Below are 19,179 nucleotides of genomic sequence, written 5' to 3'. Positions count from 1 at the left end.
CCTTTACTTAGTACTTTGTTGAAGCACCTTTGGCAGCAATTACAGCCTCAAGTCTTCTTGGGTATGACGCTACAAACTTGGCACACCTGTATTTGGGAAGTTTCTCCCATTCTTCTCTGTAGATCCTCTCAAGCTCTGTCTGGTTGGATGGGGAGCGTCGTTGCGCAGCTATTTTCAGGTCTCTCCAGAGATGTTCGATCAGGTTCAAGCCCAGGGCTCTGGCTGGGCCACTCAAGGACATTCAGAGACTGGTCCCGAAGCCACTCCTGCATTGTCTTGGCTGTGTGCTTAGGGTTGTTGTCCTGTTGGAAGGTGAACCTTCGCCCCAGTCTGAGGTCCTGAGTGCTCTGGAGCAGGTTTTCATCAAGGATCTCTTGGTACTTTGCTCTGTTTATCTTTGCCTCAATTCTGACTAGTCTTCCAGTCCCTGCCACTGAAAAATATCCCCACACCCTGATGCTGCCACCACCATGCTTCACCGTAGGGATGGTTCCAGGTTTTCTCCAGACGTGACGCAAAGTTCAATCTTTGCTTCATCAGACCAGAGAATCTTGTTTCTCATGGTCTGAGAGTCTTTAGGTGGCTTTTGGCAAACTCCAAGTGGGCTGTCATGTGCCTTTTACTGAGCAGTGGGTTCCGTCTAGCCACTCTACCATTAAGGCCTGATTGGTGGAGTGCTGCAGAGATGGTTGTTCTCCCATCTCCACAGAGGAACTCTAGAGCTCTGTCAGACTGACCATTGGGTTATTGGTACCTCCCTGCCAAGGCCATTCTCCCCCGATTGATCAGTTTGGCCGGGCGGCCAGCTCTAGGATGAGTCTTGGTGGTTCCAAACTTCTTCCATTTAAGAATGATGGAGGCCACCGTGTTCTTGGGGACCTTCAATGCTGCATACAGTTTTTGGTACACATCCCCAGATATGTGCCTCGACACAATTCTGTCTCGGAGCTAAACGGACAATTCCTTCAACCTCATGGCTTGGATTTTGCTCTGACATGCACTTTCAACTGTGGGACCTTATATAGACAGGGGTGTGCCTTTCCAAATCCTCTCAAATCAATTGAATTTACCACAGGTGGACTCCAATCAAGTTGTAGAAACATCTCAAGGATGATCAATGGAAGCAGGATGCACCGGAGCTCAATTTCGAGTCTCATAGCAAAGGGTCTGAATCCTGATGTAAATATGGTATTTCTGTTTTTTTTCTAAAAACCTGTTTTCGCTTTGTCATTATGGGGTATTGTGTGTAGATTTCTGAGGATTTGTATTTATTTAATCCATTTTAGAATAAGGCTGTAACGTAACAAAATGTGGAAAAAGTAAAGGGGTCTGAATACTTTCCCAAGGCTCTGTAGTTTAAAGACTTTATGGGGTTTAAAGACCGAGTACACTGATGATGTTTGTATAAAAAATAGTTGTGTACAAAGAAAGGCATAAATGAAAGAAAATGAGAGGAAAAGGTGAAGTCCTTACCCATGTTGAGTGTGACAGTGATGATGTTGAGGCTCATAGTGGAATCTGTGATGCTGCTGAAGGACGAAGACTGGAAAAGAGAGAGGGAGAAACTTAGTGTGTCAGACACATACTCACAACCGTTCTTGTTCCCTTTCTCACTCACACACACGTATGCGCAACAGTCCAGTGTTTAAGGGGAGCTCACCCGGTCTATTTTGGCCACTTTGTGCCTCCGTCGTCGGCGTTTGTGTCTGCGCATTAGCTGAGAAGACGAGCTCTGCTCTGTGGAGCTGCTGAGTCTGAGACACAATACAATACAATACAATGTCATGTTTATTGGTCCATTATACAGAGACAATGGAAATGTGGTGCCTTTTTCTGTCACAGTACCCAGCCCCCACGACTGGGGAACAGCACAGGGTCAGCCCCAACACACAACACACACGACTGGGGAACAGCACAGGGTCAGCCCCACCACACAACACACACGACTGGGAAACAGCACAGGGTCAGCCCCACCACACAACACACAACACACACGACTGGGGAACAGCACAGGGTCAGCCCCACCACACAACACACACGACTGGGGAACAGCACAGGGTCAGCCCCACCACACAACACACACGACTGGGGAACAGCACAGGGTCAGCCCCACCACACAACACACACGACTTGGGAACAGCACAGGGTCAGCCCCACCACACAACACACACGACTGGGGAACAGCACAGGGTCAGCCCCACCACACAACACACACGACTGGGGAACAGCACAGGGTCAGCCCCACCACACAACACACACGACTGGGGAACAGCACAGGGTCAGCCCCACCACACAACACACACGACTGGGGAACAGCACAGGGTCAGACGCAGGGCAGCTCCCCTGGAGCATGGAAAGCGGGGGGATTTGTTGATTTCAGTAAAGAACCACTGATGAAAAGAGGGAAATTAGAGAAAGGACAGTGAGAGAGAGAAAGACCATCTACCGGCTGGCGTCCTCATCCTCCTCACTGTCGACGAAGGAGCTGGACTCCAGTTCACTGCTCATCACTGAGGCGCTGTCGTAGCCCATGGCAGAGTCCCTCGCTGTGCGCTCCGACTTAGAGTGGCCATTGATACGAGGGACTGGGGAGGAGAGAACCACACGACAACAACCACAGGTAAGATATCAACACTTTGATACAAGTTCAGATCATGACATAATACTGTGGAGGACAACTCAGAGCTGAAAGAGTTGGAGAGATGATATGAAAAACGATGAGAGAAACATTTCCCAACGTTATAGGAAAACCACCAAGAGGAGATTTTAGTATTAAGGACAGGATCAGGACATCTAATGGGAAATCAAGAAAAGGATTTAGAAGAGGTGAAAGGCCAGTGTGGAAAGAGAAAGAGGTGAGAGATTACCAACCAGTGCACTTGGCTTCTGAAAAAGCTTGAAATGCCATCAACCCGAGAGGATAACAGAAACAAATTGAGGCTGCAGGTAGATTAGCCATTAAGAGTGTCGGGCCAGTAACGGAAATGTCTTTGGTTCGAATACCTGAGCAGACTACGTGAAAAATCTGTGGATGTGCCCTTGAGCAAGGCACAGCCCGAACTGCTCCCTTAAGTCACTCTGGATAAGTGTCTGCTAAAATGTATTTAAACTGGGCCAAGGAGGCTTTTTACAACGGGTTCACTATTACACAGAGGATTCACTAGTATACAGAGGATTCACTAGTATACAGAGGATTCACTGGTACACAGAGGATTCACTATTACACAGAGGATTCACTATTACACAGAGGATTCACTATTACACAGAGGATTCACTAGTACACAGAGGATTCACTAGTACACAGAGGATTCACTAGTACACAGATGATTCATTAGTATACAGAGGATTCACTATTACACAGAGGATTCACTAGTACACAGATGATTCATTAGTATACAGAGGATTCACTAATACACAGAGGATTCACTAATACACAGAGGATTCACTAATACACAGAGGATTCACTAATACACAGAGGATTCACTAATACACAGATGATTCATTAGTATACAGAGGATTCACTAGTACACAGAGGATTCACTAGTACACAGATGATTCATTAGTATACAGAGGATTCACTAATACACAGAGGATTCACTAATACACAGAGGATTCGCAATCACAGAGGGAATTTCTGTTACAAACATGGCAAAGTACCTGTATGGCAGTTTTATGGTTAACACATTTTCACTGAATGGACTTAACAGAATGAACATGATCATTTTGAATTGTCCAGTCAGTGTATCGTGACATGATTATGATACGATTGTGATAGGCTTCAATTCATGTTTTATTCATGTTCTAATAAGAGGATCAACCAAAACAATAATATCTGTGTCCCAAATTCACAACACTTCTCCCACACACCCATACGTACAGTGGCAGAGGCGGGGTCCTGTCTCAGCAGGGTGACAGCGGATTGGCTGGAAGGTTCTGGCAAAGCGCCGAGGGCGTGACTGACCCTGCGTTCTCCGCGAGCGACCAAAACATTCCAATAGTGTGGTGGTGCCCATTACTGACTGACCCCAAAGGGTGCAAACACATACTCTCTGACTCTCAAAAGAGCTGTACAATCCTCCTCCTCCCAGGATACACACACACACACAACTAAACAGACACAACACACACAACTAAACAGCAGTTTAGTTGTGTTTAGTGTAGTGGTCTGTCCCTGTGCTTCTCTCTCTCGACCCCTTTGAGAGGGATCAGGATCTCTGCCCAATGACAGGCTGCTGGCAGACTCCAGTCCTCAACTACAACAAAGGCGGTGAAAAAAGAGAAAAGAAAAGAGTAAACGTGGAGAATGGTACTGTGAGTTGAGGAGAGATAACACAATCACTCAATAGAATATGTTGTCAGTTTTTCTCAGGTATACCTTGACTTATTCTAATTCTGCAAATGTCTGACTCTTACAGTCCTGGGTATTGTGGTAGGCCTACACATGATTTATCTGCTACAATACCCGACAAACAATCATAAAAAATATACATCAAAAAATCAAACCTATTCTGTTTTGGGATATTGTGCTGTGAACTATAACACCTTGTGTCAAAGCTGACTTTTATCCTCCATTAGTCAGATTGGATTTGGAGATTCCAATTTCATTATTCTTTTTGAGCCATGAAGTAATTATATGTCGGCTCAAACTAAGGTATTAGCCTACGGTATTATAAGGTGATTAAGTAGGCTATAATTGAAAAGTAATAAAGAATTATGACAGGAGAAAACGAATACATTAGGTTCTCCAAAAATACATGTCCTTATTGCATGAATAAATGTGGCAACCTCTTCAATCGAAGGGAGAGTCCACAGCAGGAAGAAAACGCTTCCTTAAGCATAAACAGTAGCCCGTCTATATTTTCTTCTGCAGCTGAAAGATAATTAATAGTTCCTTCCACGTTCAGCCATATATAGTAGAATGCATTACTTTACTAGTATTGCAAACATATAAAATTGCCTAAATAATCTAACACAAAACAACAGGTAATCTACAGATAGCCTTTCAATTTATTGCTGAATAGGTGAGACTCACAATAACCTGCATTAACCTAAAATAAAAACGAATGCTATTATTTAATTACATCACATGTATCTATAATTTAACAGCTAGTGGACTACAAACGACCCTACACAGCGATTCCATGAGTAAATTAGATTGCTTTACCTCAAACGCGGGAGAGTCAGATGAGAGAGACAGTGCTCTCTTGCGACGCACTGAGAAACTGAAGAAATTGGTAGCGCACAAATTTTTTACCCAGCACTCCCATCCCATGGCGCGCAACTATAGAATGTTTGATAACCCCTCTTTGTCCTATCAGAGAAATGCATTCCACAGCGTGTAGAGAGAGCACAGCAAGTGAAGGGATTTGATATTATGCACAAGCATATCTCTGACCGCCAGAGGTGATTGGGCTATCAGGTCATTAACGCCAAAGCCTGCATCACAATGCACTTCGCATAATAGCAAATGTTTAAACAAAAAATGACGCAAAACACTAGGTTCCAAGTATATAAAAAAATATAGGAATTTATCATTTGACCTCCATTACTTTTCTTATTGAACAGAAATATTCTGCATTAATGTTGTCTACATTTTGATTAGGCTATTATACAGTGAATGGTAAGACTATTCCAGAATCAATACACTTATTGTAGATGTCAAAAGCCATAGCGTGATATACCCAGGCAGACAGTCATGGACGTCAGTTCACATCCTACCCCCCCCCCCCCCCCCTCCCTCTCAGTGCAGGTAGCAGAGCTAAAACCTCTCACACAGTATCCTGCGGGCCCTATAGCTATGTCCACTCCTCTACCTGTCAAACACTGCATTATTCATCCATTCATTCTCACATACCTACAGCCAGAAACGAGAGAACAAGGGATATGTTAACCTCGGTTAAAACACTTTGATTCACCCTGCTCTGTTCACGCCATTCACACAGTGGCACTTAAAGAAAAGGGGAATTCCTGCTATTCTACCGCTGCAGGGCCAGGCAGGGTAACTTACACGGTGCTGCATGGGCGTGAGTCTCTCAGTCGAGGACACAGATAGAGTGGCCACCATGGCATTGTATAAAGAGCCCTAAACAAATAAAGCCTAATTGAATTGGACTATATTGAGCAGTGTAGGGCAGCTTTTATGATCCATTAAGCAGTGTGTTCACCAAGAGGGACATGCCCTGTTCCCTGACACTCATTTAATTAGCACTAACTAGCAGGCAGGCTGGCTGGCAGGGAAACCAAATGTAGGGAGGGGAGGGAGGTAGGGGGTGAGGGGAGGGAGGTAGGGGGTGAGGGGAGGGAAGTAGGGGGTGAGGGGAGCGAGGTAGGGGGTGAGGGGAGAGAGAGATTACTACTCCATCAACATAGGGGCTACGACCAGCTGATATTTCTAGAGGACACAGGGCCATGACACACAGCCCTATTTTCTGTTTCTCAAATCAGAACTTAAGAGACTGACTATAAAAACAAAGGCTGTAGTGAGAGGAGAAGAGTCAGGCTGCATGATTCCAGTTCTGTAGTTTGCCTCCCCGTAGGACAACAGATCCACACAAAAACACGCACGCACGCACGCACGCACGCACGCACACACGCACGCACACACGCACACACACACACACACACACACACACACGCTCCTGAGTTGTGCTCTCTCTTCCCTACAGCACCGACCAGCCTGATGTGTTATCATGCTCCTCCTAATTAAGCCACATAAATGAATGACTATTTGGTTAATGAGCCTGGAGCTGCAGGACCCACACAACCAGACTCTCGCTGTGAACAGCAGATCAGTGGGGGAAGAGATGGAGTGATGAGATAAAGAGATAAAGGACTGTGTCTGGCTCTATCTGCTGTGGGCATGGATGGAGGAGAAACAGAGGGACAGCAGGGACTGGAAGCTGACGCTTTACAGTAGAGAGGAAGTCCTTCACCTTATGTTGAATGGAAAATATAGACACCTATATCGTCACACTGTCTAACCAGATCCAGGAGTATTGTATAAACACGAATAAGGGTGGAAGAATGAGTGACTATAATCATTGGAAGAATCAGGCTCGCTCATAATGTATCAATTGTCCAAACGGCCATCTTAAATCTTGTCATTGCTTTGTCACACTTTGCTGCTAAACACACCTTGTTTTTCTTAAAGCACCACACGGCACAAATGAATTGTGAGTGTAGAATGTGCTTAGTTACTCTCTGACAAATAGGGTGGCGTGATGAGAGGAATGCCCCTGAAGGAGGAAACAGAGAGGAAGCCTTCCTCCTCTTCAAGTATCCTTCTTAGAACTCTCGACTGAGCGCCGTGCCAAAACATGTCCATGGCAGTAGCTAGGTTTCCACCCAATTGGCGACAAATTTTCACGTGAAGATTCTAAAATCTGCATGAAGAAAATATATGCATTTTCCAACAGTGGTGTTTCCACCAAATGGACTTGTTGTGGACAAAATGTACTTTTTCGCTTAAGGACCAAATAAAAATTGAAAGTTCAATGTGTTTCCATCACATGTTCTACTGATAGTTTTGTCACAGAAACTGTTGGGTAAAATAGATAATAAGTCTACTCTGGTCTACGCACGTGCACTCTAGCCAACAGCTGGCAGATTCAGTGGGGGGTATGATAGTATGACATTATTATAGATAAGAGAGAGAATATTTACATTTGTCAAACAGCAGTCAAGCATCAATCATCATGTCACCAGAATAAGACCCTCCGTATTTATTGAAAGGGGCATCAAGCTCATCACTGTGCACTTTCACCACTTATTTCATCTGTAGCCTAATACACTGCATGGTTTCCCGAGTCGTAGTGGGAGGACCACACATGTCATCGCGTGACTCCAAGTTTATTTGCGCATAAAGGCTATAATATCAATATTTGCGCATAAAGACATTTCCACCACCATTTCGTGCATAATTAATTTTACAGACACAACAAGATCCCACCATGTCAAAAAAACAAAGTATATATCTGCATTTATAAAATTGTACCAAATCTACATACTGAATGACTTATTCTGAACCAAATACATACTGAATGACTTATTCTGAACCAAATACATACTGAATGACTTATTCTGAACCAAATACATACTGAATGACTTATTCTGAACCAAATACATACTGAATGACTTATTCTGAACCAAATACATACTGAATGACTTATTCTGAACCAAATACATACTGAATGACTTATTCTGAACCAAATACATACTGAATGACTTATTCTGAACCAAATACATACTGAATGACTTATTCTGAACCAAATACATACTGAATGACTTATTCTGAACCAAATACATACTGAATGACTTATTCTGAACCAAATACATACTGAATGACTTATTCTGAACCAAATACATACTGAATGACTTATTCTGAACCAAATACATACTGAATGACTTATTCTGAACCAAATACATACTGAATGACTTATTCTGAACCAAATACATACTGAATGACTTATTCTGAACCAAATACATACTGAATGACTTATTCTGAACCAAATACATACTGAATGACTTATTCTGAACCAAATACATACTGAATGACTTATTCTGAACCAAATCTACATACTGAATGACTTATTCTGAACCAAATACATACTGAATGACTTATTCTGAACCAAATACATACTGAATGACTTATTCTGAACCAAATACATACTGAATGACTTATTCTGAACCAAATACATACTGAATGACTTATTCTGAACCAAATACATACTGTATGACTTATTCTGAACCAAATACATACTGAATGACTTATTCTGAACCAAATACATACTGAATGACTTATTCTGAACCAAAAACATACTGAATGACTTATTCTGAACCAAATACATACTGAATGACTTATTCTGAACCAAATACATACTGAATGACTTATTCTGAACCAAATACATACTGAATGACTTATTCTGAACCAAATACATACTGAATGACTTATTCTGAACCAAATACATACTGAATGACTTATTCTGAACCAATTGTCTTGTGAGTTTACTGACAGTTTACCATGTCCATTGTTTATGACATGCGTACATGCAGTAAGGATAAAATAGCCAACAATAAAGAGTTTATTTGAATACAAACGGTAGTACTTTCCCAATAGGAAAAACATACAATGCTGGTTTCATATCTCAACGATAACCAAGAGGCAGCTAGCTATCATGAGATCAACACACTCCCATAGATCCTGAGGTTAAACCATCAGGTGGAAAATAGCCTCTGACCATGAACCTGAGTCCCACTTAGGTAACACAAGATAGGTTGCTGGGAAAAACAGACAGTGCCACAAGCAATCCTGGTCAAAGTATCCCACTTACCTGCCACCAAAATATCTATGTTGTTATTGTTCTCACACTATTCTGCACTCTGTGAACCCTCTGATTTGTTTCAGATATTGTTTACTCTCCACCCTTTTGGGATATGAGTGAACAATGTCACCAGATTGGTATATTGATACAATGATGTGTAATAATGTTGTGATTTGTGTTATTGGTGTTACCGTACCACATGTACTGTACTTAGGTAGTTCGCCCAGTCATGTGTGTATTGTTCCTCACTTTCAGTCTCTCGTGCTCTCCTCCGTGCGTGTTCTCTCTCCCTCTCCCTACGGTGGCTCAGGAGGGACTCTGTACCCGTCTCCGTGTCCAGGCCATCCCGACTGCTTACTGCGTTGGCACTGAAATACACACATTTAAACAGTTTATTTGGATAACAATGAAACACACACAAAACACCTTCATAATTCCATACCACGTCTCCAAATCTCTTGCATTGTCCCAAGTTCAATGCACCTCTGTCTGGCATTATCTGCACAGTGAGGAGAACCTTACAGGGATTCATCTGAAATTATGTGTTATTGTGTGTGTGTGGTATGTGTTTCACTAAGTGTCATTAATGACCAGATACCCTGAGAGGAGATGGATGCTTTGTGTGTGTGTGTGTGTGTGTGTGTGTGTGTGCATGGTGGACGGGTAGAGCAGGTGTGGGCTGAGCTGAGACATGTGCAGTACAGGGCTGGATGGGATATGCTAGACGGCAGGTTATTCTATCAGAGGGGGTGAGAGGCTTTAGCCTCAGGGCAGCAGGGTAAGAGACACCTGTCTGATCGCCTGTGTTGGCTGATCCTGTGTGAGATTACCAGCCCCACCCACCCAAAACCAGAGGCCTTTGAAGCCCCAATAGCTTATTTCTGTCCCGCGGTCATTACTATCCAGAACCCCATGGATATTAAAAATAACACTGCACAGAATAACTACCCAAAAAGCTCCTCAAGGGCAATCCAGAGACACTGTTTGCTGACAGCTACAAAGAGGGGAACGTAAGCAACTTCATTTTCCACACAGACATCCCCTGGCATGGTGCTATATTAACACAGAACATCCCCTGGCATGGCACAGTGCTATATTAACACAGACATCCCCTGGCATGGTGCTATATTAACACAGACATCCCCTGGCATGGTGCTATATTAACACAGACATCCCCTGGCATGGTGGTATATTAACACAGACATCCACTGGCATGGTGCTATATTAACACAGCCATCCCCTGGCATGGTGCTATATTAACACAGACATCCCCTGGCATGGTGCTATATTAACACAGACGTCCCCTGGCATGGCACAGTGCTATATTAACACAAACATCCCCTGGCATGGCACAGTGCTATATTAACACAGACATCCCCTGGCATGGCACAGTGCTATAAGAGCACACTGCCCCTATGTCAAGAGAGAGGGTTTTGGCCCAGGGTGGAAACTCAGAAAGGGGATCAGAGAGAGAGCCCAGCAGGAAAAGATCTCTCTCTGTGACGACTCCCCCATCCTGAGTGAGTCTGATCACACCTCTTCAAACTGTCCTGCAGACGAGGATAGTCACCACTCTCTCTCCCAGCACCTCACACAGGAGCAACAGAACAACAGACACCCCACCCAGACCAGTGAGACCTACAAGACCACGTCCTGAAGGACCTGCACCGGGAGATCCCACACCAAGAGGACCTACACCCAGGCCACATTATCACCAGCCACACCCCAACCAACTAACACCACCCCAAGCAAACCCCGGCCCCACCCTATACAGGCTTCCCCATATCAGACCTATGCCCTATCTGCCCACCCCATGCCCCCTACCCCTGCGGCAAGGACCTCAACATGACAGCAGGACATATGCCCAGGCCGTGAGCAGAGCAACAGGCCCAGCCCCCACTATTACACCCGCCCAAGCCCCATCCTGCGACCTAAGAGGTATGTATCAGATGCTCCACATGCTCTGCTCACACCTACTGTGATGGTCCAGGCCAAACCACACAAGAACAACACTAGACACTATGGAACACAAAGATGTTACTATCTCATCCTGGAATATACAAGGTCTGAGTTCATCTACCTTTGGTCTAAAGAGCAGGAACCCAGACTTCATCAAAGAAATTGGAAATACAGACATTGTCACCCTACAAGAAACATGGTTACAGAGAGCTGGTAGTCTCTTCCATCCACCAAACTACCAAGTGTGAAACAGGGAAGAGACTCAGGGGGTACGCTAATTTGGTATAGAGTAAGGAATAAGGAAATGATCTCAACAGAGAAAAATGTCCTCATGTGTGCTACCTATATCCCCCCACTAGAATCCCCATACTTTAACGATGACAATTCTCCATTCTAGAAGAGGAGATCAACAATTTCCAGGTCCAGGGACAAGTCTGCGGCAACCTAAATGCCAGAACTGGACAAGAACTTAACAACCTTGGTACACAGGAGGGACAAACGCCTATCTGGAGGTGACAGCATTCCCTCCCCCATATGCCCCCCTAGACACAACTACGACAACATAACCAACAAAAATGGGTCGCAACTCCTGTACTCTGTCGGACGCTGGGTATGTACATAGTCAACAGTAGGCTTCGAAGGGACTCCTTTGGTAGGTACACCTATAGCTCATCTCTTGGCAGTAGTACTGTAGACTACTTTATCACTGACCTCAACCCAGAGTCTCTCAGAGCGTTCACAGTCAGCCCACTGACACCCCTATCTGATCACAGCAAAATCACACTACTTGAACAGAGCTGTGCTCAATCATGAGGCATCAAAACCAAAGGAACTGAATAATATTAAGAAATGCTATCGATGAAAGGAAAGTAGTGTGGAAATCTACCAAAAAACAATTAGGCAACAACGAATTCAATCCCTTCTAGACAATTTTCTGGACAAAATATTTCACTGTAATAGTGAAGGTGTAAACTTGGCAGTAGAAAACCTAAACAGTATATTTGACCCCTCAGCTTCCAAATCAAATCTAAACATTTCAAGCAGACAACCTAAGAAAATTAACAACAATGACAAATGGTTTGATGAAGAATGCAAAAACCTAACAAAGAAATTGAGAAACCTATCCAACCAAAAACAGAGACCCAGAAAACCTGAGCCTGGCCTCCCGGGTGGCGCAGTGGTTAAGGGCGCTGTACTGCAGCGCCAGCTGTGCCATCAGAGTCCTGGGTTCGCGCCCAGGCTCTGTCGTAACCGGCCGCGACCGGGAGGTCCGTGGGGCGACGCACAATTGGCCTAGCGTCACCCGGGTTAGGGAGGGCTTGGTCGCGCACCAGCGACTCCTGTGGCGGGCTGGGCGCAGTGTACGCTAGCCAAGGTGGCCAGGTGCACGGTGTTTCCTCCGGCGCATTGGTGCGGCTGGCTTCCGGGTTGGATGTGCGCTGTGTTAAAGAAGCAGCGGCTTGGTTGGTTGTGTATCGGAGGACGCATGACTTTCAACCTTCGTCTCTCCCGAGCCCGTACGGGAGTTGTAGCGATGAGACAAGATAGTAGCTACTACAACAATTGGATACTACGAAATTGGCGAGAAAAAGGGGTAAAATTCAAAAAAAAAAAAAAAAAAAAGATAAGAAAACCTGAGCCTACTATGGTGAATCACTAAAACAATACAGAAATACACTACGGAAAAAGAAGGAACAGCACGTCAGAAATCAGCTCAATGTAATTGAAGAATCCATAGAATCTAACCACTTTTGGGAAAATTGGAAAACTCTAAACAAACAACAACATGAAGAGTTATCTATCCAAAACGGAAATGTATGGATAAACCACTTCTCCAATCTTGTTGGCTATATAACAAAGAACAAACAGCAAAAAAAATACATGATCAAATACAAATCTTAGAATCAACTATTAAAGACTACCAGAACCCACTGGATTCTCCAATTACATTGAATAAACTACAGGATAAAATACAAACCTCCAACCCAAAAAGGCCTGTGGGTTTGATGGTATCCTCAATGAAATGATAAACTATACAGACCACAAATTCCAATTGGCTATACTTAAACTCTTTAATAACATCATCCTCAGCTCCTCAGATTATAATGGCGCTGGAGGGGATGGCTGCCGTTTCACGGGCTCCTAACCAACTCATTTTGTACATAATGTTGCTGCTACCGTCTCTTATGACCGAAAAGAGCTTCTGGACATCAGAACAGCGATTACTCACCTCGAACTGGATGAAGATTTTTCTTTAATGAGTCCAACGCGAAGGATATACTGTTTTGTCGAGAAAATGCACAAATCCCGTGAAGAAAAGATGTATTCGCCGATGAGAGGTAAACCACCACTACACTACCTTATTTTTGGACAACGTGCAATCATTGGAAAACAAACTACGATTTAAGATTATCCTACCAACAGGACATTAAAATTGTAATATCTTATGTTTCACCGACATGTGGCTAAACGACGACATGGATAATATAGAGCTGGCTGGCTTCTCGGTGCATCGCCAGGACAAAGCAGCTACGTCCGGTAAGACGAGGGGCGGGGGTGTGTGTCTATTTGTTAATAACTGCTGGTGCGCGATGTCTAATATTAAAGAAGTCATCGAGGTATTGCTCGCCTGGGGTAGAATACCTCATGATAAGCTGTAGACCACACTATCTACCAAGAGAGTTGTTATCTATATTATTCGTAGCCGTCTACTTACCACCACAAACCAATGATGGCAGTAAGACCACACTCAACGAGCTGTATAAGGCCATAAGCAAACAAGAAAATGCTCATCCAGAAGCGGCGCTCCTAGTGGCTGGGGACTTTAATGCAGGCAAACTTGGTACCTCATTTGTACCAGCATGTCACATGTGCAACCAGAGGGAGAAAAAAAATGTGGACCACCTTTACTCCACACACAAAGATGCATTCAAAGCTCTCTCTTGCCCTCCATTTGGTAAATCTGACCATAATTCTATCCTCCTGATTCCTGCTTACAAGCAAAAACTAAAGCAGGAAGTACCAGTGACCAGCTCAATTCGGAAGTGGTCAGATGACGCAGATGCTGCACTACAGGACTCTTTTGCTAGCACAGACTGGAATATGTTCTGGGATTCATCCAATGGCATTGAGGAGTATACCACCTCAGTCACCAGCTTCATCAATAAGTGCATTTATGATGTCGTCCTCACAGTGAACGTACATACATATCCCAACCAGAAGCCATGGATTACAGGCAACATCCGCACCGAGCTAAAGACTAGAGGTGCCGCTTTCAAGGAGCAGGACACTAATCCGGATGCTTATAAGAACTCCTGCTATGCCCTCAGACGAAACATCAAACAGGCAAAGCGGCCATACCGGACTTAGATTGAATCATCCCTGACGCTCGTCGGATGTGGCAGGGTTTGAAAAATATTACGGACTACAAAGGGAAACCCAGCCGCGAGCTGCCCAGTGACGGAGCCTACGAGTTAAATGCCTGTTATGCTCACTTCGAGACAAGCAACACTGAAGCATGCATGAGAGCGCCAGCTGTTCCAGACGACTGTGTGATCACGCTCTCCGTAGCCGATGTAAGCAAGACCTTTAACAGGTCAACAATCACAAAGCTACGGGCCAGACGGATTACCAGGAAGTGTCCTCAAAGTATGCGTGGACCAACTGGCAATTGTCTTCAACATTTATTATTATTTTTTATTTATTTATTTAATTTTACCCCCTTTTCTCCCCAATTTCGTGGTATCCAATTGTTAGTAGTTACTATCTTGTCTCATCGCTACAACTCCCGTACGGGCTTGGGAGAGACGAAGGCCGAAAGCCATGCGTCCTCCAAAACACAACCCAACCAAGCCGCACTGCTTCTTAACACAGCGCGCATCCAACCCGAAAGCCAGCCGCACCAAAGTGTCGGAGGAAACACCGTGCACCTGGCGACATGGTTAGCGTACACTGCGCCCGGCCCGCCACAGGAGTTGCTAGTGTGCGATGAGACAAGGATATCCCTACCGGTCAAACCCTCCCTTACCTGGACGACGCTAGGCCAATTGTGCATCGCCCCATGGACCTCCCGGTTGCCGCCGGCTGCGCCACCCGGGAGGCCCGTCTTCAACATTTTCAACCTCTCCCTGACTGAGTTTGTAATACCTACATCAAACAGACCACCATAGTCCCTGTGCCCAAGAAAGCAAAGGTAACTTGCCTAAATGATTACTGCCCCGTAGCACTCACGTCGGTAGCCATGAAGTGCTTTGAAAGGCTGGTCATGGCTCACATCAACACCATCATCCCGGACATTCTAGACCCACTCCAATTCGCATACCGCCCCAACAGATCCACAGATGACGCAATCTCAATCACACTCCACACTGCCCTTTCCCACCTGGACAAAAGGAACACCTACGTGAGAATGCTGTTTATTGACTACAGCTCAGCGTTCAACACCATAGTACCCACGAAGCTCATCACTAAGCTAAGGACCTTGGGACTAAACACTTCCCTCTGCAACTGGATCCTGGACTTCCTGACGGGCCGCTCCCAGGTGGTAAGTGTAGGTAACAACACATCTGCCACGCTGATCCTAAACACTGGGGTCCCCTCCAGTACTCCCTGTTCACCCATGACTGCGTGGCCAAGCACAACTCCAACACCATCGTTATGTTTGTAGACGACACAACAGTGGTAGGCCTGATCACCGACAATGATGAGACAGCCTATAGGGAGGAGGTCAGAGACCTGGCAGTGTGGTGCCAGGACAACCACCTCTCCCTCAATGTGAGCAAGACAAAGGAGCTGATCGTGGACTATAGGAAAAGGAGGGCCGAACGGCCCCCCATTAACATTGACGGGGCTGAAGTGGAGTGGGTCAAGAGGTTCAAGTTCCTTGGTGTCCACATCACCAACAAACAATCATGGTCCAAACACACCAAGACAGTTGTGAAGAGGACACGACAACACCTTTTCCTCCTCAGGAGACTGGATTTGGCATGGGTCCCCAGATCGTCAAAAAGTTCTACAGCTGCACCATCGAGAGCATCCTGGCCGGTTGCATCACCGCCTGGTATGGCAACTGCTCAGTATCTGACTGTAAGGCGCTACAGAGAGAGGTGCGTACGGCCCAGTACATCTGGGGCCAAGCTTCCTGACGTCCAGGACCTATATACTAGGCGGTGTCAGAGGAAGGAAACATTATCAAAGACTCCAGTCACCCAAGTTCTGTCTGCTAACGCATGGCAAGCGGTACCGGAATGCCAAGTCTAGGACCAAAACGCTCCTTAACAGCTTCTAACACCAAGCCAGAAAACTGCCCCCCACCCTTGTCTTCACACTGCTGCTACTCGCTGTTTATTATCTATGCAAAGTCACTTTGCAAATTACCTCAACTAACCTGTACCTCTGCACATTGACTCGGTATCGGTACCCCCTGATTTTTTTACTTTAGTTTATTTAAGAAATGGTTTCTTAATTATTTCTCTTTAACTGCATTGTTGGTTAAGGGCTTGTAGGTAAGCATTTCTCGGTAAGGTCTACACCTTCACGTTTCACCGGTAAGATCTACACCATATTTGATTTGATTTGGCATATTCCCCAATATTTGGAACCAAGGACTATTTGGAACCAAGGACAGATCACCCCAATCGACAAAAGTGGAGACAAATTTGACCCCAATAACTACCATGGGATATGCGTCAACAGCAACCTTGGGAAAATCCACTGCATTATCATTAACATCAAACATTTCCTTAGTGAAAACAATGGACTGAGCAAATGTCAAATTGGATATTTACCAAATTACCGTATGACAGACCACGTATTCACCCTGCACACCCTAATTGACAAACAAACAAAACAAAACAAAGGCAAAGTCTTCTCACGCTTTGTTGATTTCAAAAAATCTTTCGACTCAGTTTGGCATGATGACCTGCTATACAAATTGATGGAAAGTGGTGTTGCGGGAAAAACATACGACATTATAAAATCCACGTACACAAACAACAAGTGTGTGGTTGAAATTGGCAAACAACACACACATTTCATACCACAAGGCCGGGGGGTGAGACAGGGATGCAGCGTAAGCCCCACCCTCTTCAACATATACATCAACGAATTTGTGAGGGCACTAGAACAGTCTGCAGCACCCAGCCTCACCCTACTAGAATCTGAAGTCAAATGTCTACAGTTTGCTAATGATCTGGTGCTTCTGTCCCCAACCAACGAGGGCCTACAGTAGCACCTAGATTTTCTGCACAGATTCTGTAAGACCTGGGCCCTGACAGTAAATCCCAGTAAGACAAAAATAATGGTGTTCCAAAAAGGGTCTAGTTGCCAGGACCACGAATACAAATTCCATCTAGACACCGTTGCCCTAGAGGACACAAAAAACTATACATACCTCGGCCTAAACATCAGCGCCACAGGTAACTTCCACAAAGCTGTGAACGATCTGAGAGACAAGGCAAGAAGGGCCTTCTATGCCATCAAAAGGAACATCAAATTTGACATACCAGTTAGAATCTGGCTAAAAATACTTGAATCAGTTATAGAACCCATTGCCCTTTATGGTTGTGAGGTCTGGGGTCCACTCCCCAACCAAGAATTCACAAAAATGGTACAAACACCAAATTGAGACTCTGCATGCAGAATTCTGCAAAAATATCCTCTGCGTACAACGTAAAACACAAAATATTGAATGCAGCAGAGCTGAATTAGGCTGATACCCGCAAATTATAAAAATCCAGAAAATAGCAGTTAAATTCTACAACCACCTAAAAGGAAGCGATTCCAAAACCTTCCATAACAAAGCCATCACCTGCAAAGAAATTAACCTGGATATGAGCCCCCTAAGCAAGCTGGTCCTGGGGCTCTGTTCACAAACACAAACAGACCCCACAGAGCCCCAGGACAGCAACACTATTAGACCAAACCAAATCATGAGAAAACAAAAATATAATTACTTGACACATTGGAAAGAATTTACAAAAAAACAGAGCAAACTAGAATGCTATTTGGCCCTAAACAGAGAGTACACAGTGGCAGAATACCTGATCACTGTGACTGACCCAAAATTAAGAACATCTTTGACTATGTACAGACTCAGTGAGCATAACTGTGCTATTGAGAAAGGCCACTGAAGGCAGACCTGGCTCTCAAGAGAAGAAACTGAGCTGCACTTCCTAATCTCCTGCAAAATGTATAACCATATTAGAGACAAATATTTCCTTCAGATTACACAGACCCACAAAGAATTCTAAAATAAATCTAATTTTGATAAACTCCTGTATACCACAGTGTACAATCACAGCAGCAAGATGTGTGACTTGTTGCCACAAGAAAATGGCAACCAGTGAAGAACAAACACCATTGTAAATACAACCTATATTCATGTTTATTTATTTTCCCTTTTCTACTTGAACTACTTGCACATCATTACAACACTGTATATATACATAATATGTCATTTTAGTGTTTATTTCAATTTTGTTCATTTTGTATTTCACTTGCTTTGGCAATGTAGAATATATGTTTCCCATACTAATAAACCCTTAAATAAAGCCCTTAAACTGACAGCAGTGTGGTGGTGAGGGAGCTGACAGCCGACATGTCTATGTTTGACCACAAGGTGGCAGTAGATGCAGCAGGAAGAGCAGAGGCTTGAAGAATAAAATCATCAGGCAGGCTGACAGCCAAGCAGCAGCGACCAGCAGCCCGCAGAGGACAAGAAAGAGCCACGATGTCAAACAGCGGATAAAGAGATACTGAAACATGACAGATTGCATGCTCTCAATACAGACTCCTGCAGTAGCTAAAACACTGCTGTAATATAATGGTAACAGCTCCAGCCCACAGGCCCACAGCCTGTCCTGCTACATTTAGCTTTGGGGCCTTCCTTTAACAAATGCAG

General features: G+C 44.5%; 1 protein-coding gene across 2 annotated transcripts in view; it reads right to left on the bottom strand.

The window, feature by feature from the left end:
* Positions 1 to 19,179, bottom strand: part of LOC139368585 (segment polarity protein dishevelled homolog DVL-1-like) — a 50,869-nt gene that overhangs the window by 18,002 nt on the left and 13,688 nt on the right. For both annotated transcript variants that reach the window (XM_071107634.1, XM_071107633.1), the window contains exons 4-7: positions 9,570 to 9,688; positions 2,447 to 2,585; positions 1,661 to 1,754; positions 1,474 to 1,543 (exon numbers count right to left, since the gene is read on the bottom strand). In XM_071107634.1, the coding sequence (XP_070963735.1) occupies positions 1,474 to 1,543; positions 1,661 to 1,754; positions 2,447 to 2,585; positions 9,570 to 9,688 (422 nt within the window). The remainder of the gene's footprint in view (positions 1 to 1,473; positions 1,544 to 1,660; positions 1,755 to 2,446; positions 2,586 to 9,569; positions 9,689 to 19,179) is intronic.

The sequence above is a fragment of the Oncorhynchus clarkii genome, chromosome 16 (genome assembly GCF_045791955.1).
Source record: "Oncorhynchus clarkii lewisi isolate Uvic-CL-2024 chromosome 16, UVic_Ocla_1.0, whole genome shotgun sequence".
Classification (NCBI taxonomy): Eukaryota; Metazoa; Chordata; class Actinopteri; order Salmoniformes; family Salmonidae; genus Oncorhynchus; species Oncorhynchus clarkii.
Note: the sequence above shows the minus strand (reverse complement) of the source record. Positions and strands in the feature narration are given on the sequence as shown.